This window comes from Giraffa tippelskirchi, chromosome 2 (genome assembly GCF_054371585.1).
Source record: "Giraffa tippelskirchi isolate mGirTip1 chromosome 2, T2T-mGirTip1v1.2.pri, whole genome shotgun sequence".
NCBI lineage: Eukaryota > Metazoa > Chordata > Mammalia > Artiodactyla > Giraffidae > Giraffa > Giraffa tippelskirchi.
This window is the reverse complement of record NC_137276.1, coordinates 134,448,948-134,471,092: the sequence shown is the minus strand read 5'-3', so window position 1 is coordinate 134,471,092 and position 22,145 is coordinate 134,448,948. Positions and strand designations below refer to the sequence as shown.

The 22,145-nt window shown below is 32.6% G+C and overlaps 1 protein-coding gene across 1 annotated transcript in view; it reads left to right on the top strand.

Moving 5' to 3' along the window:
- SI (sucrase-isomaltase) overlaps positions 1-22,145 on the top strand; it is a 101,974-nt gene that overhangs the window by 10,404 nt on the left and 69,425 nt on the right. Inside the window, exons 9-17 of the mRNA XM_081572977.1 lie at positions 1,049-1,174; positions 3,647-3,778; positions 3,864-3,983; positions 5,833-5,946; positions 12,145-12,229; positions 15,222-15,339; positions 16,754-16,925; positions 19,800-19,916; positions 21,811-21,965. Coding sequence (XP_081429103.1) covers positions 1,049-1,174; positions 3,647-3,778; positions 3,864-3,983; positions 5,833-5,946; positions 12,145-12,229; positions 15,222-15,339; positions 16,754-16,925; positions 19,800-19,916; positions 21,811-21,965 — 1,139 coding nt within the window. The remainder of the gene's footprint in view (positions 1-1,048; positions 1,175-3,646; positions 3,779-3,863; positions 3,984-5,832; positions 5,947-12,144; positions 12,230-15,221; positions 15,340-16,753; positions 16,926-19,799; positions 19,917-21,810; positions 21,966-22,145) is intronic.

The window sequence follows — 22,145 nt, the reverse complement described above, 5'->3', positions numbered from 1 at the left end:
AATTATGTGATATGTATAACATACACACACAGAAATTTCAATCACATGTCTAAATCTTTAAAATTTTGTGGAACATAATATGTTTATGAAGAGTGTAAACATACTGAGTTTTGGTGGAATTTTATTTGATACCAAGTTTTAAAAGATAAATTTAATGCTTAAATTGAAGAGAATACAATGACCCAACATTAGTATTTTTAAATAGTAGTTTTTAGACGTACATGATGAAATCACAGTTCTTTCCCCTAAAATGTATACCTTAACGAAAGAAAAGCCATTATGCCATATAAAGTTATTTGTTTTAATATAACCTAATACTTCGTTTTTAGTGAAAAGATTAATATCAGTCGCACTCATATATCCATGTGCAAAATCCTGTGCTCTGTTGTTGTGATAAGACACTGGTGGTCTGCTGCAACTGTGCACTGAGCCTCCTCGGGCTACCAGAGAGTGGGAGGAGAAGGGCCTATTCGGTCCTTGGGGGAAGGAAGAAACCAAGGCCTTTTTACATGTGACTATCAAAAGTACCTTATGAAATACTTTGTGGGGAGCCTTGTAGGCATGTATTTTATTAATATTTTTGCAAACTAGGAGAGAAATAAGTGCCAAAATGTAACAGAATAGGAATTGTATACTTTTAACTTCCTTTTCTTACATGTTATCATTCATTCATTTTGTTGCTACAGGAAGTGGGAGTGTGGTGGGACAATTTTCTTGTTCTCTAATCTCTTTAATGCTATCCTTTTGTTCTCTTCTTTAACTTTTCATGCACAGCAAAATGCACTTTTATAAATGCTACTTTTCAAAGTGCTACCTTTCTGATATTTTAACACAAAATAAAAGATGAGTGACTGAACATAAAATTACTAAGTGTTACATAACACAAGTCTAAGAGACTATCCATTTTAGAATGCAGATACTACAAAATCTTTGTTTAAAATATGTAGTTAAACTCAAATTGATACTAGAGATGCAACAATTAAAAGCATATTAATATTAGTTTCTAATGTTTATTATTGAAAGTAATTGAATATCCATTTACTTCAAGCTCATTGGACGACCAGCAATGCCAGCTTATTGGAATCTTGGATTCCAGCTGAGTCGCTGGAATTACAAGACACTTGATGTAGTGAAAGAAGTGGTACAAAGAAATCGGAAAGCTGGCATACCATTTGTAAGTAGGATGAAGGGTTTGTGGGAATATATATAAAGTTAAATATGTTCACATAATAATAAATGAAGGACATTGTCAGGATTACCATATTTGCCAAATATTAGTTCAGTTCAGTTCAGTCACTCAATCGTGACCAACTCTTTGCGAACCCATGTACTGCAGCACGCCAAGCCTCCCTGTCCATCACCAACTCCTGGGGTTTATTCAAACTCATGTCCATTGAGTCGGTGATACCATCCAACCATGTCATCCTCTGTTATCTCCTTCTCCACCTTCCATCTTTCCTAGCATCAGGGTCTTTTTCAATGAGTCAGTTCTTTACATCAGGTGGCCAAAGTATTGAGGTTTCAGCTTCAGCATCAGGTCTTCCAATGAATATTCAGGACTGATTTCCTTTAGGATGGACTGGTTGGATCTCCTTTCAGTCCAAGGGACTCTCAAGAGTCTTCTCCAATATCACAGTTCAAAAGCATCAATTCTTTGGTGCTCAGCTTTCTTTATAGTCCAACTCTCACATCTATGCATGGCTACTGGGAAAACCATAGCTTTGTCTAGATGGACCTTTGTTGGCAAAGTAATGTCTCTACATTTTAATATGCTACCTAGGTTGGTAATAACTTTTCTTCCAGGGAGCATACGTCCTTTAATTTCATGGCTGCAGTCACCATCTGCAGTGATTTTGGAGCCCAGAAAAATAAAGTCTGCCATTGTTTCCACTGTTTCCCCATCTATCTGCCATGAAGTGCTGGGACCGGACACCATGATCTTAGTTTTCTGAATGTTTTTTAAATCAATTTTTTCACTTTCCTCTTTCACTTTCATCAAGAGGTTATTTAGTTTTTCTTTGCTATCTGCCATAAGGATGGTGTCACCTGCATATCTACGGTTATTGATATTTCTCCCAGCAATCTTGATTCCAGCTTATGCTTCATCCAGTCCAGCATTTCTCATGATGTACTCTGTATATAAGTTAAATAAAGAGGGTGACAATATTCAGCCTTAATGTACTCCTTTTCCTATTTGGAACCAGTCTGTTGTTCCATGTCCAATTCTAACTGTTGCTTCCTGACTTGCATACAGATTTCTCAAGAGGCAGGTCAGGTGGTCTGGTATTCCTATCTTTTCCAGAATTTTTCACAGTTGATTGTGATCCACACAGCCAAAGGCTTTGGCATAGTTAATAAGGCAGAAATAGATGTTTTCCTGGTACTCTCTTGCTTTTTCGATGATCCAGCAGATGTTGGCAAGTTGATCTCTGATTCCCCTGCGTTTAAATCCAACTTGAACATCTGGAAGTTCATAGTTCATGTACTGTTGAAGCTTGGCTTGGAGAATTTTGAGCATTACTTTACTAGTGTGTGAGATGAGTACAATTGTACAGTAGTTTGGGCATTCTTTGGCATTGCCTTTCTTTGGGATTGGAATGAAAACTGATCTTTACCAGTCCTGTGGCCACTGCTAAGTTTTCCAAATTTGCTGACATATTGAACGTAGCACTTTCACACATCATCTTTAAGGATTTGAAATATCTCAACTGGAATTCCACCATCTCCACTAGTTTTTTTCGTAGTGATGCTTCCTAAGGCCCACTTAACTTCGCGTTCCAGGATGTCTGGCTTTAGGTGAGTGATCACTCCATCATGATTATCTGGGTTGTGAAGATCTTTTTTGTATAGTTCTTCTGTGTATTTTTGCCACCTCTTCTTAATATCTTCTGCTTCTGTTAGGTCTATACCATTTCTGTCCTTTATTGTGCCCATCTTTGCATGAAATATTCCTTTGGTATCTCTAATTTTCTTGAAGAGATCTGTAGTTTTTCCCATTCTATTGTTTTCCCCTATTTCTTGACATTGATTACTAAGGAAGGTTTTCTTATCTCTCCTTGCTCTTCTTTGGAACTCTGCATTCTAATGGGTATATCTTTCCTTTTCTCCTTTGCTTTTCACTACTCTTCTTTTCATAGCTGTCTGCCAAATATAAATATATATTATTAAGCTGCTTATTAATGATGAAGTATACTTTATGTCCATACACAATGCCCAGGTTTACCTGAATTTTGAGAACTGATTATGAGTTATACTAGAATAGAACACATGTTGAAGTATGAACAAAATTATATCTTTTTAAAAATATACTTTTAGAGTTTGTATATTTTTAATGTAATAAAATTTTATGTATTTTATTTAATGTAAAGATTTTTGTTTTTTATACAGTGAGCCCATATATGTACATATACATGTGTATATAACATAATACATACCTAGTGATCATCACTGAAACAAATGTGAATAATCATTAGAAAAACTAGCTTTATAAGCCATATCATTGTGTCTTTAGTGAAATAAAAGAGATCTAAGTTCATTTATCTTTTAATGATTAAATTTATAATAGAAATTCTTTGGACTTTAAGGTTGAAGTGATTAGAGGATTCTTTCGGTACTTTCTATTGAAATATATTCTGCTAATTTTTAGGATACACAAATCACCGATATTGACTATATGGAAGACAAGAAAATATTTACTTATGATCAAGTTGCATTTAATGGCCTCCCAGAATTTGTTCATGATTTGCATGCCCATGGGCAGAAATATGTCATCATCTTGGTAATAACTGAACGTATGTATTAATTTTTAGTATTTACACATTTGAAAATTAATTGATTTTCTAGTTTCTTCTCTCTATTATTAGGACCCTGCCGTTTCCATAGAGAAACGTGTGAATGGGACAGCATATGAATCCTATGATAGGGGAACTGCCCAAAAGGTGTGGGTAAATGAGTCAGATGGGACTACAGCAATTATTGGAGAGGTAAATTATGATATTCATTAAATTTGTGTGGCTCGGATTTTCTATTGTACAACAACAAGTGTTTCTGAGTTTGTGTGTGTATGTGTGTGTCTCAGAAAATTTGCTTGCTTTCAAATCTGGATTTGCTATTTTAATTGCATAGAGAAGCTTTAGGGTAAATATTCAATTATCTTTAAAACAGTTTTTGTAGGAAGGCAGATAATTTTCAGTGATATAAGCAATGAAATTAATTATAAAAATATGATAAATACTTTGATTACAGCAATTCTCATAATTTGATGTAAAATAATTGCATGTATAAATTGAGTACTTACATGTTGAATAATAAGATTTATGATGTACATCTTTACAATAAAATTGTTAGATACCTATAATTAAAATTATTTTTAATACTTTACATTTGAAAAAAAAACAATTTGAGATGGTTTTAATGTTTAAATTTTCTTTTCCAATTTTAACTTTCCTCATATTACAGAACTAATAAAGAGCAGTGTTAAGAAAATGCCTAGCTCCCAAAGGCATAATTTTTAATCAAAATAAATATTCTTCTAGAGACAGCTTTATAAGACATACCAAAAATCATAATGTGTAGATACGTTGATCTGATAATTCCAATTCTGTAATTTAGTCAAGGGAAATGAAACAGGGGAAAATATTAACTTATAGGAACATATTTATTATAGTTTTATTTACAACAATAAAGACTAAATAAGATAACAGTAAGACTAAATAAATTTATTTACAACAATAAAGACTATACTAACCATCACTTTTTTTTAAATCACATTAACCAAAGTTAAAATTTCTGATGAAAATTTTCTTAATTATGAGCTCCAATAGGAAACAAAACCCAATATTCCTCCCCATAATGTCATTAATATCTTAAAAAATACATTTTGTTAAGACCTGTACCAGTGCTTCCCTGGTAACTGAGTCGGTAAAGAATCTGCCGAGACCCGGGTTCAATCCCAGGGTCAGGAGGATCCTCTGGAGAAGGAAATGGTTACCCACTCCAGTATTCTTGCCTGGAGAATCCCAAGGACAGAGGAGCCTGGCAGGCTACAGTCCATAGGGTTGCAAGAGTCGGACATGACTGTGCGTCTAAACCACTACCAAGACCTGTCCTATTGAATATGGACAGATCTGATAGCTAATATGCATTTTGAATATAAAACAATACATCTGAAATTGAATTTATCTTGCTGAATGTCATTATTTTACATGGTAAGTAAAATAATATGAAGAAGCATAAATCATAAAGAGGCAGTGTAGTATATCTAGTGTTTAACAGCATGGAATTGGATATGAGATTGCCTGGATATGTGATTGGATGTGAGATTCCTTCTGTACTACTTATTAGCAAGTGACTTTGAAAAGCTCCTCTGTTCATCACTTCTTTCATCAGCAAAATGTGTTTAATTATACTACTTACCTCATCTGTAAAGAGATGGTAAAAATAGCACCTAGTTCCCAAAGTTCTAGTGAAGATTTAATGAAGTAATAATTAAAAGCAGTCAAAGTAGTCCCAAGAACATCATAATTGAATGACTAAGCACACACACAAATATAAATAAATACACAAAGAACCTTTTAGCTTAAATTTCTTGGAAACATATGCCTTTGAAAATGCACTAATGTAATTTCTTTTATCAGACAGTGACTATGTCTGTGCTTTCAGGTAGATCTAAGACTATTGTAAATATAGGTGGTCCATGGATCACATATACCTAACGAAGTACAATGCCATAACTTTAAGAATTTTTTTACTCTTCCTCTTCACTCAGTCTGAATTTCCATTATTTATGTTTTCTTTTAATTTTGTATATATGGAAATAATCTGTTCTTCCAGGTATGGCCAGGATTAACAGTATACCCTGATTTCACAAATCCAAGTTGTGTAGAATGGTGGGCGAATGAATGCTACCTTTTTCATCAACAAGTGAATTATGATGGACTTTGGATTGTAAGTAGTTATTTTAGACTTGTGATTTTGGACAATGAACATAGAATTATTTTTCCAATAATTACTTATAAAATAATTATAAGTTCAACAAGATGTACTTTATAATGTATTAAGCATAAAATAATGTTATCATTTTTCTAGAATGTATAAATATCTGTCATTTTTCTAGAATGCATAAATACCCGTCATGTTCATGGGTCAGAAAAAGAATACAAACTAAAAACTATTAATTGGGATTTTTATTATCTAATAATATTCTTTACAGAATAAAGTTTATTTCTGTAACTGAAGGGTTATATTTTTATGACTAATAATTTAAGTTGAAACATTTAACAAAATGTGTAGTGCAATTTCAAAAACATTTACTAATGGCTGCAGTAGTTAAACAATTGCAGCAACATGGGCTTGAACAAGCTCTTATCCTTTAGAAACTTTCTTTTAATAAGTTATAAGTAGAACAAATCAATATTAGCAATAAGTTAAGTGTTTTATCTCAAGACAGATGACAACAATAAACAGACAAAATCGTATGTTTACTGGTAAAGTTATTAAAGGAAAACACTAATGTTTAAATCTGTAGCTACTGATGCCTGTTGGTAGGTTTATTATTTAAAATAATAATGATTATAGTCAATGATTTAGTGTCTTTTGTTTAAGATACTTGGCTTCCATGGTGGCTCAGTGGTAAAGAAACTACCTGCAATTCAGGAGACACAGGTCTGATTCCTGTGTTGGGAAGATTCCCTGGAGAAGGAATTGGCAACCCACTCCAGTATTCTTGCCTGAATGGACAGAGGAGCCTGGCAGACTATAAAACTATAATAACATTTGGGGAATGAAATTACTTGGTAATCCGAGAATTCTGTATTTCAGGAAAAAAACATCTAATAATTTCAGATGCAGAACATCAGCCATGTTTTACAAAGTTATTACAGCTGTACAAAATTTTGAAAGGAGAAATAATGGATATCTAGGAATAGCTAAATTTTTTGAGGTCACAGCATCTCCACTTTCCTGAAATTTTCACTATTAATTCAGTCATTATTAAATTATTCATCTAATCATTTATTTACCCAATCAATTACAGGTGTTTATTTTTCACCATCATGACAACATAGAGTTGACTAAAAGATTAGCATGACCTTCAGAATTCTTATGATGATAACAGAATGAAGATGGAGAGGCATTTAGTTATTTGACAGAAAATTAGTGAGATTGCAATGATGATACCTAGCTGCTGACATTTTATTTTCATGATTTACTTTCTGTCTTTTTAATAAAATTTCAAATTATCAGATGCTCCACACAACACAGTTATTGGTAAGATAACTACAATTTCACCGCCAAACTCATAAGACATACTGTCATCTAGCAATCCTCTCTTTTGTCTTTTTATCAGTTAAATTTCCATTTATCCTTAGTGAATACTCCATTTTACTAACAGCTCTTATCTATAGAGAGGACCTGTCTTTCTCCTTTATAGAGATAATTGAAGACTATGACATGAACTGTCTCCACTTCCCACCCCAACCCATCAAAAGCCAGCATCCCTCCTCTTTTTCTTCATTTTCAATTGATGAAGTGGCTCTTACTCCAGTCAGTATCAGTCCTCCCATGTGGATTTTTCTTTCTCTTCTGTGCAATTTGCTTCCTATATTTTTAAATCCCTTTTGCTAATGATTTATTTCACTTTATTCTATTGAAGTCTTCCTTATGATGAAGACAAAAGGAGTGTAGGGAATCCTTGACCATACTTGTCACCATCAATCCTACCTCAATTCTTTATTTCCTTTTGTAGCCACAATTCCTGATAGAATCAACAACACTCAATGCTAGTAGAAATGACCAAAAAAAAAAAAAATGCAATCTGCTCTTGAGTTTTGTTTTCAATTCTAGCTCCAATTTCAATTGCTTTATTTAAATTAGAAGTACCTTCTTTCCTTCTTTCCTTTCTTTTCCTTTCTTTCTTTCTTTTTATTGCATAGGAAACAATTTGAGTCCATTTGATCAGAGTTACAAGTATAAATGACATTTAGACATAGTACAAGAGAATTTGACTGTGCTAATAAAGAGAAAATACTCCATTTCCCAAGTCTATTGAAGACTGAAATACTTGATTCATATCCAAAGAGAGGGAGGGATGGGAAGAAGAGCATCTGAGCAAGTCAGAGTAGTTATGACACTAACACAGAAGCATTTTGACTAATTAAAAAAAAAAAAGAACAACCCAAAACACAACATGATAACCAGTATGATTTCAAAGCTCATTAAATATCACCAAATTCATATATACTCTGTTCGTGTGTATGCTGAGTTGCTTCAGGCTTGTCCAACTCTTTGCAACCCTATGGACTGTACTCTTCCAAGCTCCTCTGTCCGTGGGCTTCTTCAGGCAAGACTACTGGAGTGGGTTGCCACACCCTCCTCCAGGGGATCTTTCCAATCCAGAGATAAAACCCAGTTTTCCTAAGTCTCCTGCATTGACAAGCAGGTTCTTTATGATTAGCACCACCATACATTTGGTTTATGTAGTGGATATTCTGTTTCCAGCTCTTACCTAAATAACTGCCAAATTCTAGTGCTAGTTGTTTCTCTACTTTTTTTATTTTATTCAGATTAATTTTTCTGACAATGAATATATAGTAAAGGAGTATTATTTAACTCATGAAAAGTTATTTTCATGTCAAATTTTAAAATATTTGTATAATTTTATAATTTAGTAGATTTTTAATTTAATTTAATTTTTAATTTTAAGTGTTAAAATCACTTCAGAAAATGTTATGAGCTTAATTGAAACAGAAAAATAGATTTTTTGCATATAAGCATACATTACAGGTGAATTATTTTTTTATATCATTCTTAAGATAATCTAATATTTTAGAAATAAGAGCCAACTGCATCTGGTACAATTCAGACTAAAACTGTGATTTGCAAATAAAAGTATTAGTCAATATTTTTGAAATTCAAAGAACATTTCCATTTTTTTCTGATTAAAAATAGGCATATTTTTGTAATCACATTGTTATTATGGTTTTATTCTTTAAAATCTGAACAACTGAGTTTTCCCATAAAGAAGTCTAATAATTTAATATATAGTGTTGGGAAACTTAAAATTCATCTAGAAAATATATCCAAACACCTTCAATGTATCCCAAATAACTAAAAGCTTAATTGGATATGTTCTCTCGACATTTCATAAGATTCTTAGAAAAAATTGATTATTTAAATTTCTTTGAAAATAAGGGTATTTTCATTTAGATTTCTGGAGAAGTAAAGGGCAACCCACTCCAGTACTCTTGCCTGGAAAATCCCATGGATGGGGGAGCCTGATAAGCTAAAGTCCATAGGGTTGCAAAAAGTCAGACACGACTGAGTGATTTCACTTCACTTCATTTGGATTTCGTTTAAATGTGAAGTTATACAATGTCACCAGATTATTATACAATTTTCAATGGACTTTATAAAGTACCCTTAAAAATGCCATTGCCAATTTCTATAAATAGTCATTACTAGACTTGAGATGATTTTAATGATACCTGAAAATCTGTAGGAGTACATCTTACTATCAATTCACTGAGTTCTTTGCCTCAAAACTTACAAAACTTTCAATCTGACTCTAATGTTGAAAATGCTAATCAAATTCACTTTTTACGTGACATTATATAAATGTAACATCACTTAAATCATTTGAATATGTTAGAGAAAAGTATTTTCAGAATTCTGAAAAAACAAAAATACAAAATACATTAAAAGAAATACAAATCAATTCCTTCAAATTATGAGTAGTAAGTTTAGCTTATTAATAATAGAATCTTGCCAAATAGATAAGACACTTTAATTGAAAATAATCAAACATCAAATGCTATCCATTTTTTGTGGAATATAGTTAAAATCATGTAAATGATTAAATTTCACTCTAAGTTATTGTATTATTATACTATATTTATTAAATTAATTTATTTACTCTTAAATTGAATAAGATAAAGTATATTTTGAGTGAATGCTGCAATTTTATTGCAAGTTTTCAAATACACAGTTCAAGTAGAATAACGTTAACATCAGAGTTAAATGTTTGCTCTTACATTTCTCCAGTGATATTATACACAAGAGTTAATAAAATATTTTAGAAAAAGACTTAAAATTTAAAATAATACAACTCAGTTCCATTTATGAATTTCAGTACTTGATGCTATGTTTAAATTTAATTCAATTTGTGCAATCAAGAAGAAAAAATATTTATGTTTATCTACAATTATTGCCTGATCAACTATAGTATCTCTTTGTATTAATTTTACTGGACATATGACAGCAAAATTGAATATATTAGGTAATTTCAGTAAAATAACCCCAAGGTATACTTTAGAATAACTACTTAATTGTTTTCCTTTGTGGCTCTTAAGAAAACAAAGATGTGTATCAAAATGAGAAATTATATCTTCTCCCTGAATGGCCTTAATTTTTTACATTAATTCCATCTGAGCATCATGTAGACTGAAGAAGGGAAGAATAATGAAGAAATATGCTTCTTCTGAGGAAAACCAAATTAACAAGGGAATTGACTGAGTCTGACATCTTTGTGAGAGCAGAAACAATATTTTGTAGAGATGTGGGAAGTAAGACTCAAAAATATATAGAAGTTTGGTGCATTAACAGAGAAGGAGAAAGACACATTTCTTGAGCATGTTATGAATGATTTTATATGAATTATCTTTTTTAGTCCAAAGATTTTACTCAACTGTTTGTGGACATAGAATTAGTAAATAGGAAGACAATATTGAGGCCTCAGTTTACAAAGCAAGAAAATCCATAGACACAATACCCCACAGTTCTGAATCCAAAAGGTATCTAGATCACTGGTTCTTATAATGTGGTCCAGCAGCTCTAGGGTTCCCTGAAACTCTTCCAGCTTTTCAATAAGGTCATAGCCATTTTTATTAGAATACTAAAATGCTATTCACCTTTTTTGTATTTTCACTCTCTCATGAAACGGTAGTAGTGGTGTTAGTCACTCAGTCATGTCTGACTCTGCGACCCTGTGGACTGTAGCCCACCAGGCTCCTCTGTCCATGGGATTTTCCAGGCAAGAGTACTGGAGTGAGTTGCCATTCCCTTCTCCAGGGGATTTTCCCAACCCAGGGATCGAACCCAGGTTTCCTGAATTGCAAGCCGATTGTTTACCCTCTGAGCCACCAGGGAAGCCCAGGCAAAACATGCTGTATCTAGCTGCTAGCAAGGCTCACAATAGAAACTAGATAAATGCCAGCTGAAATTAATAAACTATGCTAAATAAATGAATGTGCTGGAAATAAGTATAACAATAAGTTCAGTGAGAAGAACACTACAGTTATTTTAAAAGACAGTTGCTTAATACATTTAATGTAATATGATTAATGCTTTACATGTAGTTTAAACAAGGTAAATCAAATAAATTTTGGTTGTATATAATCCTTTAATCCCATCAAGATATCTCTGTTATCTGGTATATACATTTATGCAAACACAGGTAATATTTTTTCTCACTATAGTAACTTGTTCATACTAGAAGTAGAATCAAGTAGTGAGAATAGTTAAACAACCTTGTTTGTAGATTGGTAGGTTATATTTGTCTTCTGGGAGTAGAAGAATGTCATGGTCATTCTTGATAAAATATTTACAAATAAATAGAGACCTTCTGCAAATATGATTTCAGTTCAGTTCAGTTCAGTCGCTCAGTTGTGTCCGACTCTTTGCAACCCCATGAATCGCAGCATGCCAGGCCTCCCTGTCCATCACCAGCTCCCGGAGTCTACCCAAACCTGTGTCCATCGAGTTGGTGATGCCATCCAGCCATCTCATCCTCTGTCATCCCCTTCTCCTCCTGCCCCTAAACCTTCCCAGCATCAGGGTCTTTTCCAATGAGTCAACTCTTTGCATGACGTGGCCAAAGTATTGGAGTTTTCGCTTCAACATCAGTCCTTCCAATGAACACCCAGGACTGATCTCCTTTAGGATGGACTGGTTGGATCTTCTTGCAGTCCAAGGGACTCTCAAGAGTCTTCTCCAACACCACAGTTCAAAAGCACCAATTGTTCGGTGCTCAGCTTTATTCACCGTCCAACTCTCACATCCATACATGACTACTGGAAAAACCATAGCCTTGACTAGATGGAGCTTTACAACTACTTAAAATCTGCTGTTCTTTATCTTATATCCATTCAGGACATGAATGAAGTTTCCAGCTTTGTTCAAGGTTCAAAGAAAGGATGCGATGCTAACAACCTGAATTATCCACCTTTTACTCCCGGTAAATTTCATTTATCTCCTATAGTTGATAGAAAAAAACTCTATTTATTTACTGTAAATTCAAGCATACATTTCTAAATTACAGATGTTGATATAATTTTGAGACCCTGAAATAACTGCAGTGTTTATTTTTGGCCAAAATATTTACGCCTAAGGAAAAGAGCACATTTTAAAATTTTGGATATGTTGTCTTTAAAACTGATGAATTGCCCATGATTAAATGATAAATGAAAGAAATAAAATTTGTTTGAAATCATAATTTAAATGATATTTTTTTTCCTTGAGCACTATGCTGTATTGCTGTGTCATTATGCAGTTCAGTTCAGTCACTCAGTCGCGTCCTACTCTTTGTGACCCCATGGACTACAGCACACCAGGCCTCCCTGTCCATCACCAACTCCCGGAGTTTACTCAAACTCATATCCACTGAGTCAGGGATGCAATCCAACCATCACATCCTCTGCTGTTCCCTTCTCCTCCTGCCTTCAGTCTTTCCCATTGAAGCATCAGGGTCTTTTCAAATGAGTCAGTTCTTTGCATCAGGTGGCCAAAGTACTGCGGTTTCAGCTTCAGCATCAGGACTTCCAATTCAGGACTGATTTCCTTTAGGATGGACTGGTTGAATCTCCTTGCAGTCTAAGGGACTCTCAAGAGTCTTCTCCAACACCACAGTCCAAAAGCATCAATTCTTTGGCGCTCAGCTTTCTTTATAGTCCAACTTTCACATCCATGCATGACTACTGGAAAAACCATAGTTTGACTAGACGGACCTTTGTTGGCAAACTAATGTTTCTGCTTTTTAATAAGCTGTCTCAGTTGGTCATAAATTTACTTCCAAGGAGCATGCATCTTTTAATTTTGTGGCTGCAATCACCATCTGCAGTGATTTTGGAGCCCCCCCAAAAGAAAGTCTGTCACTGTTTCAACTCTTTCCCCATCTATTTGTCATTAAGTAATGGGACCATATGCCATGATTTTAGTTTTTTGAATATTGAGTTTTAAGCCAACTTTTTCACTCTTGTCTTTCACTTTCATCAAGAGGTCTTTAGTCCTTCCTTGCTTTCTGCCATAAGGGTGATGTCATCTGCATATGTGATGTTATTGATATTTCTCCCAGCAATCTTGATTCCAGCTTGTGTTTCATCCAGTTCAGCATTTCTCATGATGTATTCTGCATATAAGTTAAATAAGCAGGGTGACAATATACAGCCTTGACGTACCTGTTTCTCAGTTTGGAGCCAGTCTGTTGTAACATGTCCAGTTCTAACTGTTGCTTCTTGACCTGCATACAGATTTCTCAGGAGGCAGGTCAGGTGGCCCAGTATTCTCATCTCTTGAAGAATTTTCCACAGTATATTGTGATCCACACAGTCACAGGCTTTGGCATAGTCAATAAAGCAGAAGTAGATTTTTTCTGGAACTCTCTTGTTTTTTCAGAGATCCAAAGGATGTTGGGAATCTGGTCTCTGGTTCCTCTGCCTTTTTTAAATTCAGCTTGAACATATGGAAGCTCATAGCTCAGGTACTGTTGAAGGCTGGCTTGGAGAATTTTGAGCATTATTTTGCTTATGTGTGAAATGAGTGCATTTGTGCAGTAGTTTGAACATTCTTTGGCATTATCTTTCTTTGGAATTGGAATGAAGGATTGAAATGGGATTGGAATGACCTTTTCCAGTCCTGTAGCCACTGCTAAGTTTTCCAAATTTACTGGCATATTGAGTGTAACACTTTCACAGCATCATCTTTTAAGATTTGAAATAGCTCAACTGGAATTCCATCACCTCCACTAGCTTTGTTCATAGTGATGCTTCCTAAGGCCCACTTCACTTTGTATTCCTGGATGTCTGGCTCTGAGTGAGTGAGCACATCATCATGATTATCTGGGTTGTGAAGACCTTTTTTATATAGTTCTTCTGTGTATTCTTGCCACCTCTTCCTAATATCTTCTGCTTCTGTTAAGTCCATACCATTTCTGTCCTTTATTGTGCCATCTCTGCATGAAATATTCCCTTGGTATCTCTAATTTTCTTGAAGAGATCTCTAGTTTTTCCCATTCTATTGTTTTCCTCTATTTCTTTGCATTGATTACTGAGGAAGGCTTTCTTATCTCTCCTTGCTATTCTTTGGAACTCTGCATTCAGATGGGTATATCTTTCTTTTTCTCCTTTGCCATTATTAAATGTAGCTATTATGAATAGTTGGACTTCCCTCGGGAGTTGGTGGTAAGTCATCCACCTGTAAATGCTAGAGGCATAGCTTCAATCCCTGGATCAGAAAGATACCCTGGAGAAGGAAATAGCAATTCCAGCATTTACCTGGGAAATCACATGAACAGAGAAACCTGGTAGGCTACAGTCTGTGAAGTCTCAAAAAAGTTGGACATGACTTAGTGACTAAACAACAACAATAACAAATGTGAATAGCTTCTTCTCACCTATTTTAAAAAACACATTTTCACCATTAAAACTGGTAAAAAATTTAACATAAAGACCAATAAGTGCTCTTAGGGGAATAGATTTTAATAAGGACATCTGAAGAAAGACAGCAATAATTATTACAATGCCACATAAGTCTGCAAATTAAAACACAATAAAAACTGAAAATCATATTTAAATGATTTGCTGTTGTGTAACAAGTCTACATGTGTGGAATTAGGTTATATTTAAAAAAATTATACAATTTTCCAATAGGGCTATAATTATATGATTTACAATACAGATGTATATATTTCTATATACCTGTTAAAGTCTGTTTTTTCCATGAATTTATTTATTACTGAAGTTAAGAAACATAATATGTATTACTTTAAGTGCAAATATAATGGTCAATTAATGAGAATAAAGGGTGGAGACTCAATTGAAACTTAGCATAAAGTGATGTCTTTCATTATTTTTTAATTACATATGGCATTACATAGCACATCACTTAAGAATTATGAAGCTTAAAATGGCAAAATATTTCTTACAAAATTATTTCTTATATTTTTTTCTAAGATATTCTTGACAAACTCATGTATTCCAAAACAATTTGCATGGATGCTATGCAATACTGGGGGAAACAGTATGATGTTCACAGCCTCTATGGGTATAGTATGTCTATAGCCACAGAGAAGTAAGTGCAATTTCACTCAGAAAACTCTCTAATATTTATTGTCTAGAAATATATTTGGTAATTTACATAGTGTGGATAATAACAAGTGTAGGAAAGCAAAGAAAGATAATATTTTCATTGTGAAAAATTAGGGCATAAAAACATCACCTCTTTTATTAAATATTCACATATTTGAAACTTAATTATCAAGAACAGGATATATGTACTTAACTGTGATCCTTTTTTTAATTCTTAGACTGAAATTATCCTTCTAAATTTTGATTCAGCTTGGTGTCTCTGAACATGTGTTTTAAGCATGGATCTCATAACTGGCCTAAGACAATGATGCTATTTGAACAAGTCATTATTTTTTTAAAAAGAGTGTTTCATTTAAAATGTGGTTTTCTGTGTAGTATCTCACAAGTAATTCTCTAATAGAATGTGTTTGCTTGTGTGTAAAAAAGTAGCATGATACAAAGCAAAGAAAGGAGATAATCATATATTGATTGCCTATTTTTCAAGCATTGTATAAGGACCTATAATGTAATAGTAAGTAAAAAACAAATTCTGGATCAATAAATTTTAAATTTTCTCATAACTAAGCAACTGTGATCAAGTTTTAATTCTAAACCATATTTGGTCCCAAAGCATACCACAATATCAAAATTGTATATGCTATCTTTATAGTGTTTACTTCACTTGAGAGCATTATATATCATAGAGTATAAGTAAATAAATTCTAGAAAGAAAGAACATTATAGTTCATATAAAGGTAATTTTTAAAAAGCACCTCAGAATACTATTATATTTTAATTAATGTAATCTACTGAATTAAATTTTTATTATCTTTTTTATGATTATTTTCCAATTATGCAAAAATTTGTCAACAACATTCAGGTACTAATAGAGGTGAGATGAATAATGCTAGTATTGTGGATGATGAAATTCTAAAAACAAAATAAAATGCTTTGCAAGCATATAAGTTTTATATCAACATTGCTAGATAATATTTGAAAATATAAACACTAATGTATGATTAGCATCACTGAGTCACAAAAAATGTGTTTTGGGTTCAAGTTTGGACTATTGTATTTTTTATTATAAAGATATTTTTAATGAGCTTAGATCACATATTTCAAAAACAAATATTAATTTGTTTTCTGGGTGCAGAAAACCCATGTTTAATTTGGTAAAGAAAATTATTCAAAGTCTGAATCATTTCTAGATTTCTTTTCTATGCTTGATCTGAATGTATTTTACTAAGTATATATTAATATCTAAATGCAAAGTTAATATAAAATATTGATAAAATAGTTGCAACTATTATAGCTTGGCTCTAAAAGCTAATATATGCCTTGAAATTAATATTTTAGAATTTATCATATCAATATTATTTTAAAATATATGTTATTTATTAATTTGATTTTGTTTTTAGAGCTATAGAAAAAGTTTTTCCTAATAAAAGAAGCTTTATTCTCACCCGATCAACTTTTGCTGGATCTGGAAGCCATTCTGCACATTGGTTAGGAGACAATACTGCTTCTTGGGAACAAATGGAATGGTCTATTACAGGAATGCTGGAGTTTGGTTTGTTTGGAATACCTTTGGTAAGTAGTTTTTACAATATTATTCATAAACACTGTAATTACAAATTTTGTAATATTGTCATCTTAATGATTTTCAGTTAAATGATTAAAGGTATATGACAGAAAATTTCAATTTCTATTCCTAGAGAATGTATGAGAAAAATAAGATTGTGGATGGTGTCTATAACATAGAGTGTAAAGAGAGAATGAACAAAATTCAGTCAAATCATACTAATTCCTAAAACAAAAGTCAATATAAACAAAGCACAGAAAAATCTTATGTAATAAATACAAAAGCACCAGAGAATACCATAAAGAAAAATCCAAACTTGGCATTATTAAAAAAGTAAATATCAAAAGTCTAGATATATTCGAAATTCTCTAGATTCTCAGTTTAGGTTAAAAAGATAATAAAGCCGTTTCTTCTATTTAAAAGAGAAAAGATGACAGAAATGTTTCAAATGTTTAAAGCAGAGAAAATTTATATAGGCTATTCCAAATGTAAGAAATCAGGTAAGTCTCTATATCAAGCAAAAAAAGTACTATGCAGTGTTGATATTCAACACTAAAGAGCATCATTACATAACAAAATAAATGCAAAATATTTATAAAATTATAGTGATTCATTTATTCTTTCATATGTATTGAACAAAATGAAAACCAGAAACAAACCAAAACAAAACACAAGAGCTACCACACACACACATACACACACACACACACACCATCTTGAATTTGGAAAGTAAAATAAACACATTACCGTTTGATTCACCAAAATAAAATGAATGGAAATGAGGGAGAGAAACCATAGAATTGAATGCAAACTATTGTACTTCATATCAGAAATTTGGACATCAGACAAATTGGTATTTAGAAGAAAAATTTTAGCCTTAAATGCTTAGATTATAAACAAAGAAGTTTTTAATATTAATTAGTGAAGTACACAAATTAAGAATAAGAAAAACAGAATAAATCTAAATATATAGGTAATGAAAATAACAGGAGAATGCAATGAAAGCAATGTCTTCAGAGAAACAAATGTCAAAATAAAAAGGTGACTCTGAAATTTTGAATAAAATAGACCAATATATGGCAAGTTTTGTCCAAACAAAAAGAAAAAATAAGCAATGTTACAATGTATTCCAAGATAAGGTGTTATGTATAGTATGGCAACTAACTAATAAGCAATAAACAGGAGTAAATATTCAAGCTAAGTGTGGGACTTCTTGAGAGAAATTGTAGTAACTTAGTAAATTAAAGATACACCATGTTGATGGGTAATAAGTTTCATAGAAATATGCTTTCTCCCAAAACTGTTATCTAGATTCAGTGACATTCTATTTTAAACTACAAAGATAATTTGAAGAATGTATAAAGTTACTCTAAATTTCATGTGGAAGACAATACATTTTAAAGACATAGAAAACAGCACATGGATTTTGCCCTATTAGCTAAAATAGTAACATAATGCAATGATACTTAACTGTGAATAATCAAATAAGTTAACATTGCAAAATAGTACATGGGTCCATACATTAATAGAAATTTGTTTAATGTAGCACTATCACTGTAGCTCGGTGAAGAAAGTATCAGCCATTCATATGGACAATTGATTTTCCATTTAAAATATAAAATAAAATGACTCTCTGTCTCAAATAATACACAACCTATGTATGAAAAGTAAATGCTAAGCATCATAGAAGAAAATATAAGTGAGTAAGTTTATGATGTAAGGTTAAGAGTTGAATTTCTTAGAGCACAGAGGCACAACTAATAAAGAAATAAATTTGGTTACAAAATGAAAATTTCTGTTCATCTAATGTCTATTTTAAAAATTAAAATAAAATGTTTCCTACTACTGGAAAATTATATTTTCAATTCATATAAGTAATAAATGATTAATATTTAATTTAAAGAACCTACTATAAATCTGTAAAAGGTAAAAACAGTAGAAAAATCAGCAAAGGATATATCAAACAATTCTATAGAAAGAGAAATACATACGGACTAAAAAAATGTGAAAAAATTTTCAACATTCCTAGTAATCAGAGAAGTGCAAGTAAAAACTTTGATGCGATGCATTTAAAATTATAGGTGATAAAAATTAAAAGCCTTAAAGTATCAGAAATCAGCAAGAAAATGAAGCAAGTGGGAACATTTCTGTACTGTGACTGTACTTATTATAAATAGTTACAACTAGTTTTGATTTAAAAAATATACTTTTCCAATAAGTCAGGAATGTAGTCTTATATACATATATATTCACAAAGAAACTTATGTACACACTTCATACAAGCATATTTTATAGTAATGGGATTCCATACAATAGAGAACTGCAGCCATATGAACCTAATTGAATCTCACAAAAATAATTCTTTGAGAAGAAAAGTGAAATGCAGTGTAACGCATACATGTCATTTATATAAAGGCAATAAGAATGCAAAATAGTATTATATGTTGTTTATAGATACATATATACCACTTATAAAAACAATGAAATTCTTGTAAACATTAAATACTGATAGTAAATTAAGTATAGTCATTTTTTCTGCAGAGTTCTTGAGGGACAAAAAGTGCAATTATATGTGATCATACATCTGGCAATAGTTTTACTCTTTTACTCCTACAGTAATATAAATAGGGAAAGTCAAATCACAGGTAGTGAGTTTTGGATTAAGAAGCCACACATTTTAATAACTCAGTTTCAGCTTTATACATTGAATTAGAGGCAAGTATGTGGCAAAAATCCAAAATCAGCTAGACCAAGGAAGAGTAGTAAGAAGACAGTTAAATAAAGACTGTAAGTTGGTACAGATTAATCAGTTGTATAAATGTGATGCCCTGGGAAATTTGAGAATCTTTACAATATAAATAATAGATATATATGTTATTTAGGTTGGAGCAGATATCTGTGGGTTTGTGGCTGAGACCACAGAAGAGCTTTGCAGAAGGTGGATGCAACTTGGAGCTTTTTATCCATATGCCAGAAACCATAATGCTGATGGATATCAGGTAAATGCCTCTTGTTCTCCATGTTTCAAAATAAAACATAATCCTATTTTTAGCAATGTACTTAAATGTATATGTATAGAGATCTGGTCTGAAAGTCTGTGGTATAATTCACAAAGAAGAGTTGGAAGTCATCTTCTCAAGGTCTGTATTTTGTATATAAAGATATGACCAAATAAGGAAATCATGAAAGTATTGCATAAATATTTTAAACCTAACACATATACACATGTGGGAAATCACAATATTTTAAGTTAATGACAAAGCTTTTTGAGTCTGAATTCTTACATTCTAATAATAAGTTCCAGGTAACTTTTCTTTCATAAAAATAGAATATATTCTTAAGGATTTATCATTTTTCTTTTATTAAAGATACACAAGAAATTAAAGACACTTGCAAAGTAGTTTGGGTCCATAATTTTTCTTTAATAAGTAAAACTGTAATGGCAGGTGGGGAAAAAATAAAACTAACACTTAGTAAACATGCATCTGAACTGGTGGGAGGTTAATCTACCACCCTGAGCTATGGGCTCTCATAGGCTTATTTCTTAGAGGGAATGAGAAAATTCGGTGAAACCATTAAGTCAATGAAGTGCATACTGGTTAAGAAATTATTCACTGTACACACAGTGGAGCTTAATTCTCTTTGAGAAGGACAGCCACTCAGAGCTCAGCCTGGAAGGAAGCATGACAGCACAGAAGTAAAAAGTATAAACTGGATAGTCATTATTTCCTAATCCACCTAAGTGATGCTTCAAGAAATTTGTGTTCTTAGGAGACCCTCATGTGAATTAAATTATACTTTGTGTTCATTTATGTCCTCCAAAAAACAGATGCCAAGGCAGAGTTAGAAACATTAGCAATTTATTGCTGAAATACTTGTGGTGGATAAAGGAGAAGAAGGAGGAAGTGGAGAGAGCCTTCAGATCACAGTTCAGGCCTAAATCTGATGCAGATGAAGGCAAAGAAGGAGGTTTGATAAAGAGTTATATTCTAAGCCCAGTTCAAAGGAAATTTTGGCTCATCCAATAGGGAGTCCTCAAGGCAAAGTTGACCACTGGGAAAGTCCTGTATCTCCCTGGTATGGGTCCTATATATCCCACCAAGCTCATTGATTTTCTGGGAGCATCCAAATGAAAATGTGACTTTGGCATAAACATGATGGTGTATCCAGGGAGGCAGTAGCTGGTTTCAGGAAATCTAAGCAGGTTTGCTTACATTATTACACCTTGGCTGAAACAGTCAACTAAGCGAGCTCGGGCTCAGCAAGAAGGCTGTCCTTCAGGTTGCAAGCCTACAGGCTGACCAGCTGGCTCTGTTCTTTGTGTCCCTTGGTTTGCAGACTGTTTGAGCTTATTGTTCTAATAGCAAGTGACAAGGTGCAAGGCAGCAAATCCTTAGGCAATCCAAGCATGTTTCAAGCCCTTACATGAAGGGGTCACATGTCCTAACACTACATTGGTCAGAATATATCATGTAGCTGAGCACAAAGTCAAATAGTGGGGAAATACATTCCACTGTTAGAGGTAGATAGGAAGAGTTATATAACAGAAATTGTGGGTACAAGGAGGCATGAAAATTGAGACCAATAATTCAATCTACCACAAATAATAGAAATGAAGAATACTTTGTTAAAATATGTTCTATCTTCTCCAAGAATGTATATTCAAAAGGGAAATGTCCACTTTAAAATCAAGTTTAATTAATATATATATCCAAATGAAAACATAAAAACTAGAAATTCAAATACTTCAATGATGAATAGGAGTCATCTCGACTTTTTATAAGCAGGCTAAAAAGTACACATTTTGGTTTTCAAAAATAGATTAAATACTTATGTTTTAATTTTTATTCATATTTCAACTTTCTTATTTCAATTTCTCTGTTTATCCCACAGCATCAGGATCCAGCATTTTTTGGACAGGATTCTCTTTTGGTTAAATCATCAAAACACTATTTGAATATTCGCTATGCCTTGTTACCTTTCCTTTATACTCTATTTTATAAGGCCCATGTGTTTGGAGAAACAGTAGCAAGGCCTTTTCTTCATGAGTGAGTACTATGTTCAAGAATTTCAGTCTTTCAAATAATATCAGACAAATAATAAAAAATTAATGAGTAGATCAAGATGTCATGTGGATTTCTGGTGCTTTTCTTGACATTTATGTAAATGATTTGGTGAAATATGGAATGTAGTAGTAAATATAATTAATTTGGTGAAATGGACAAGTT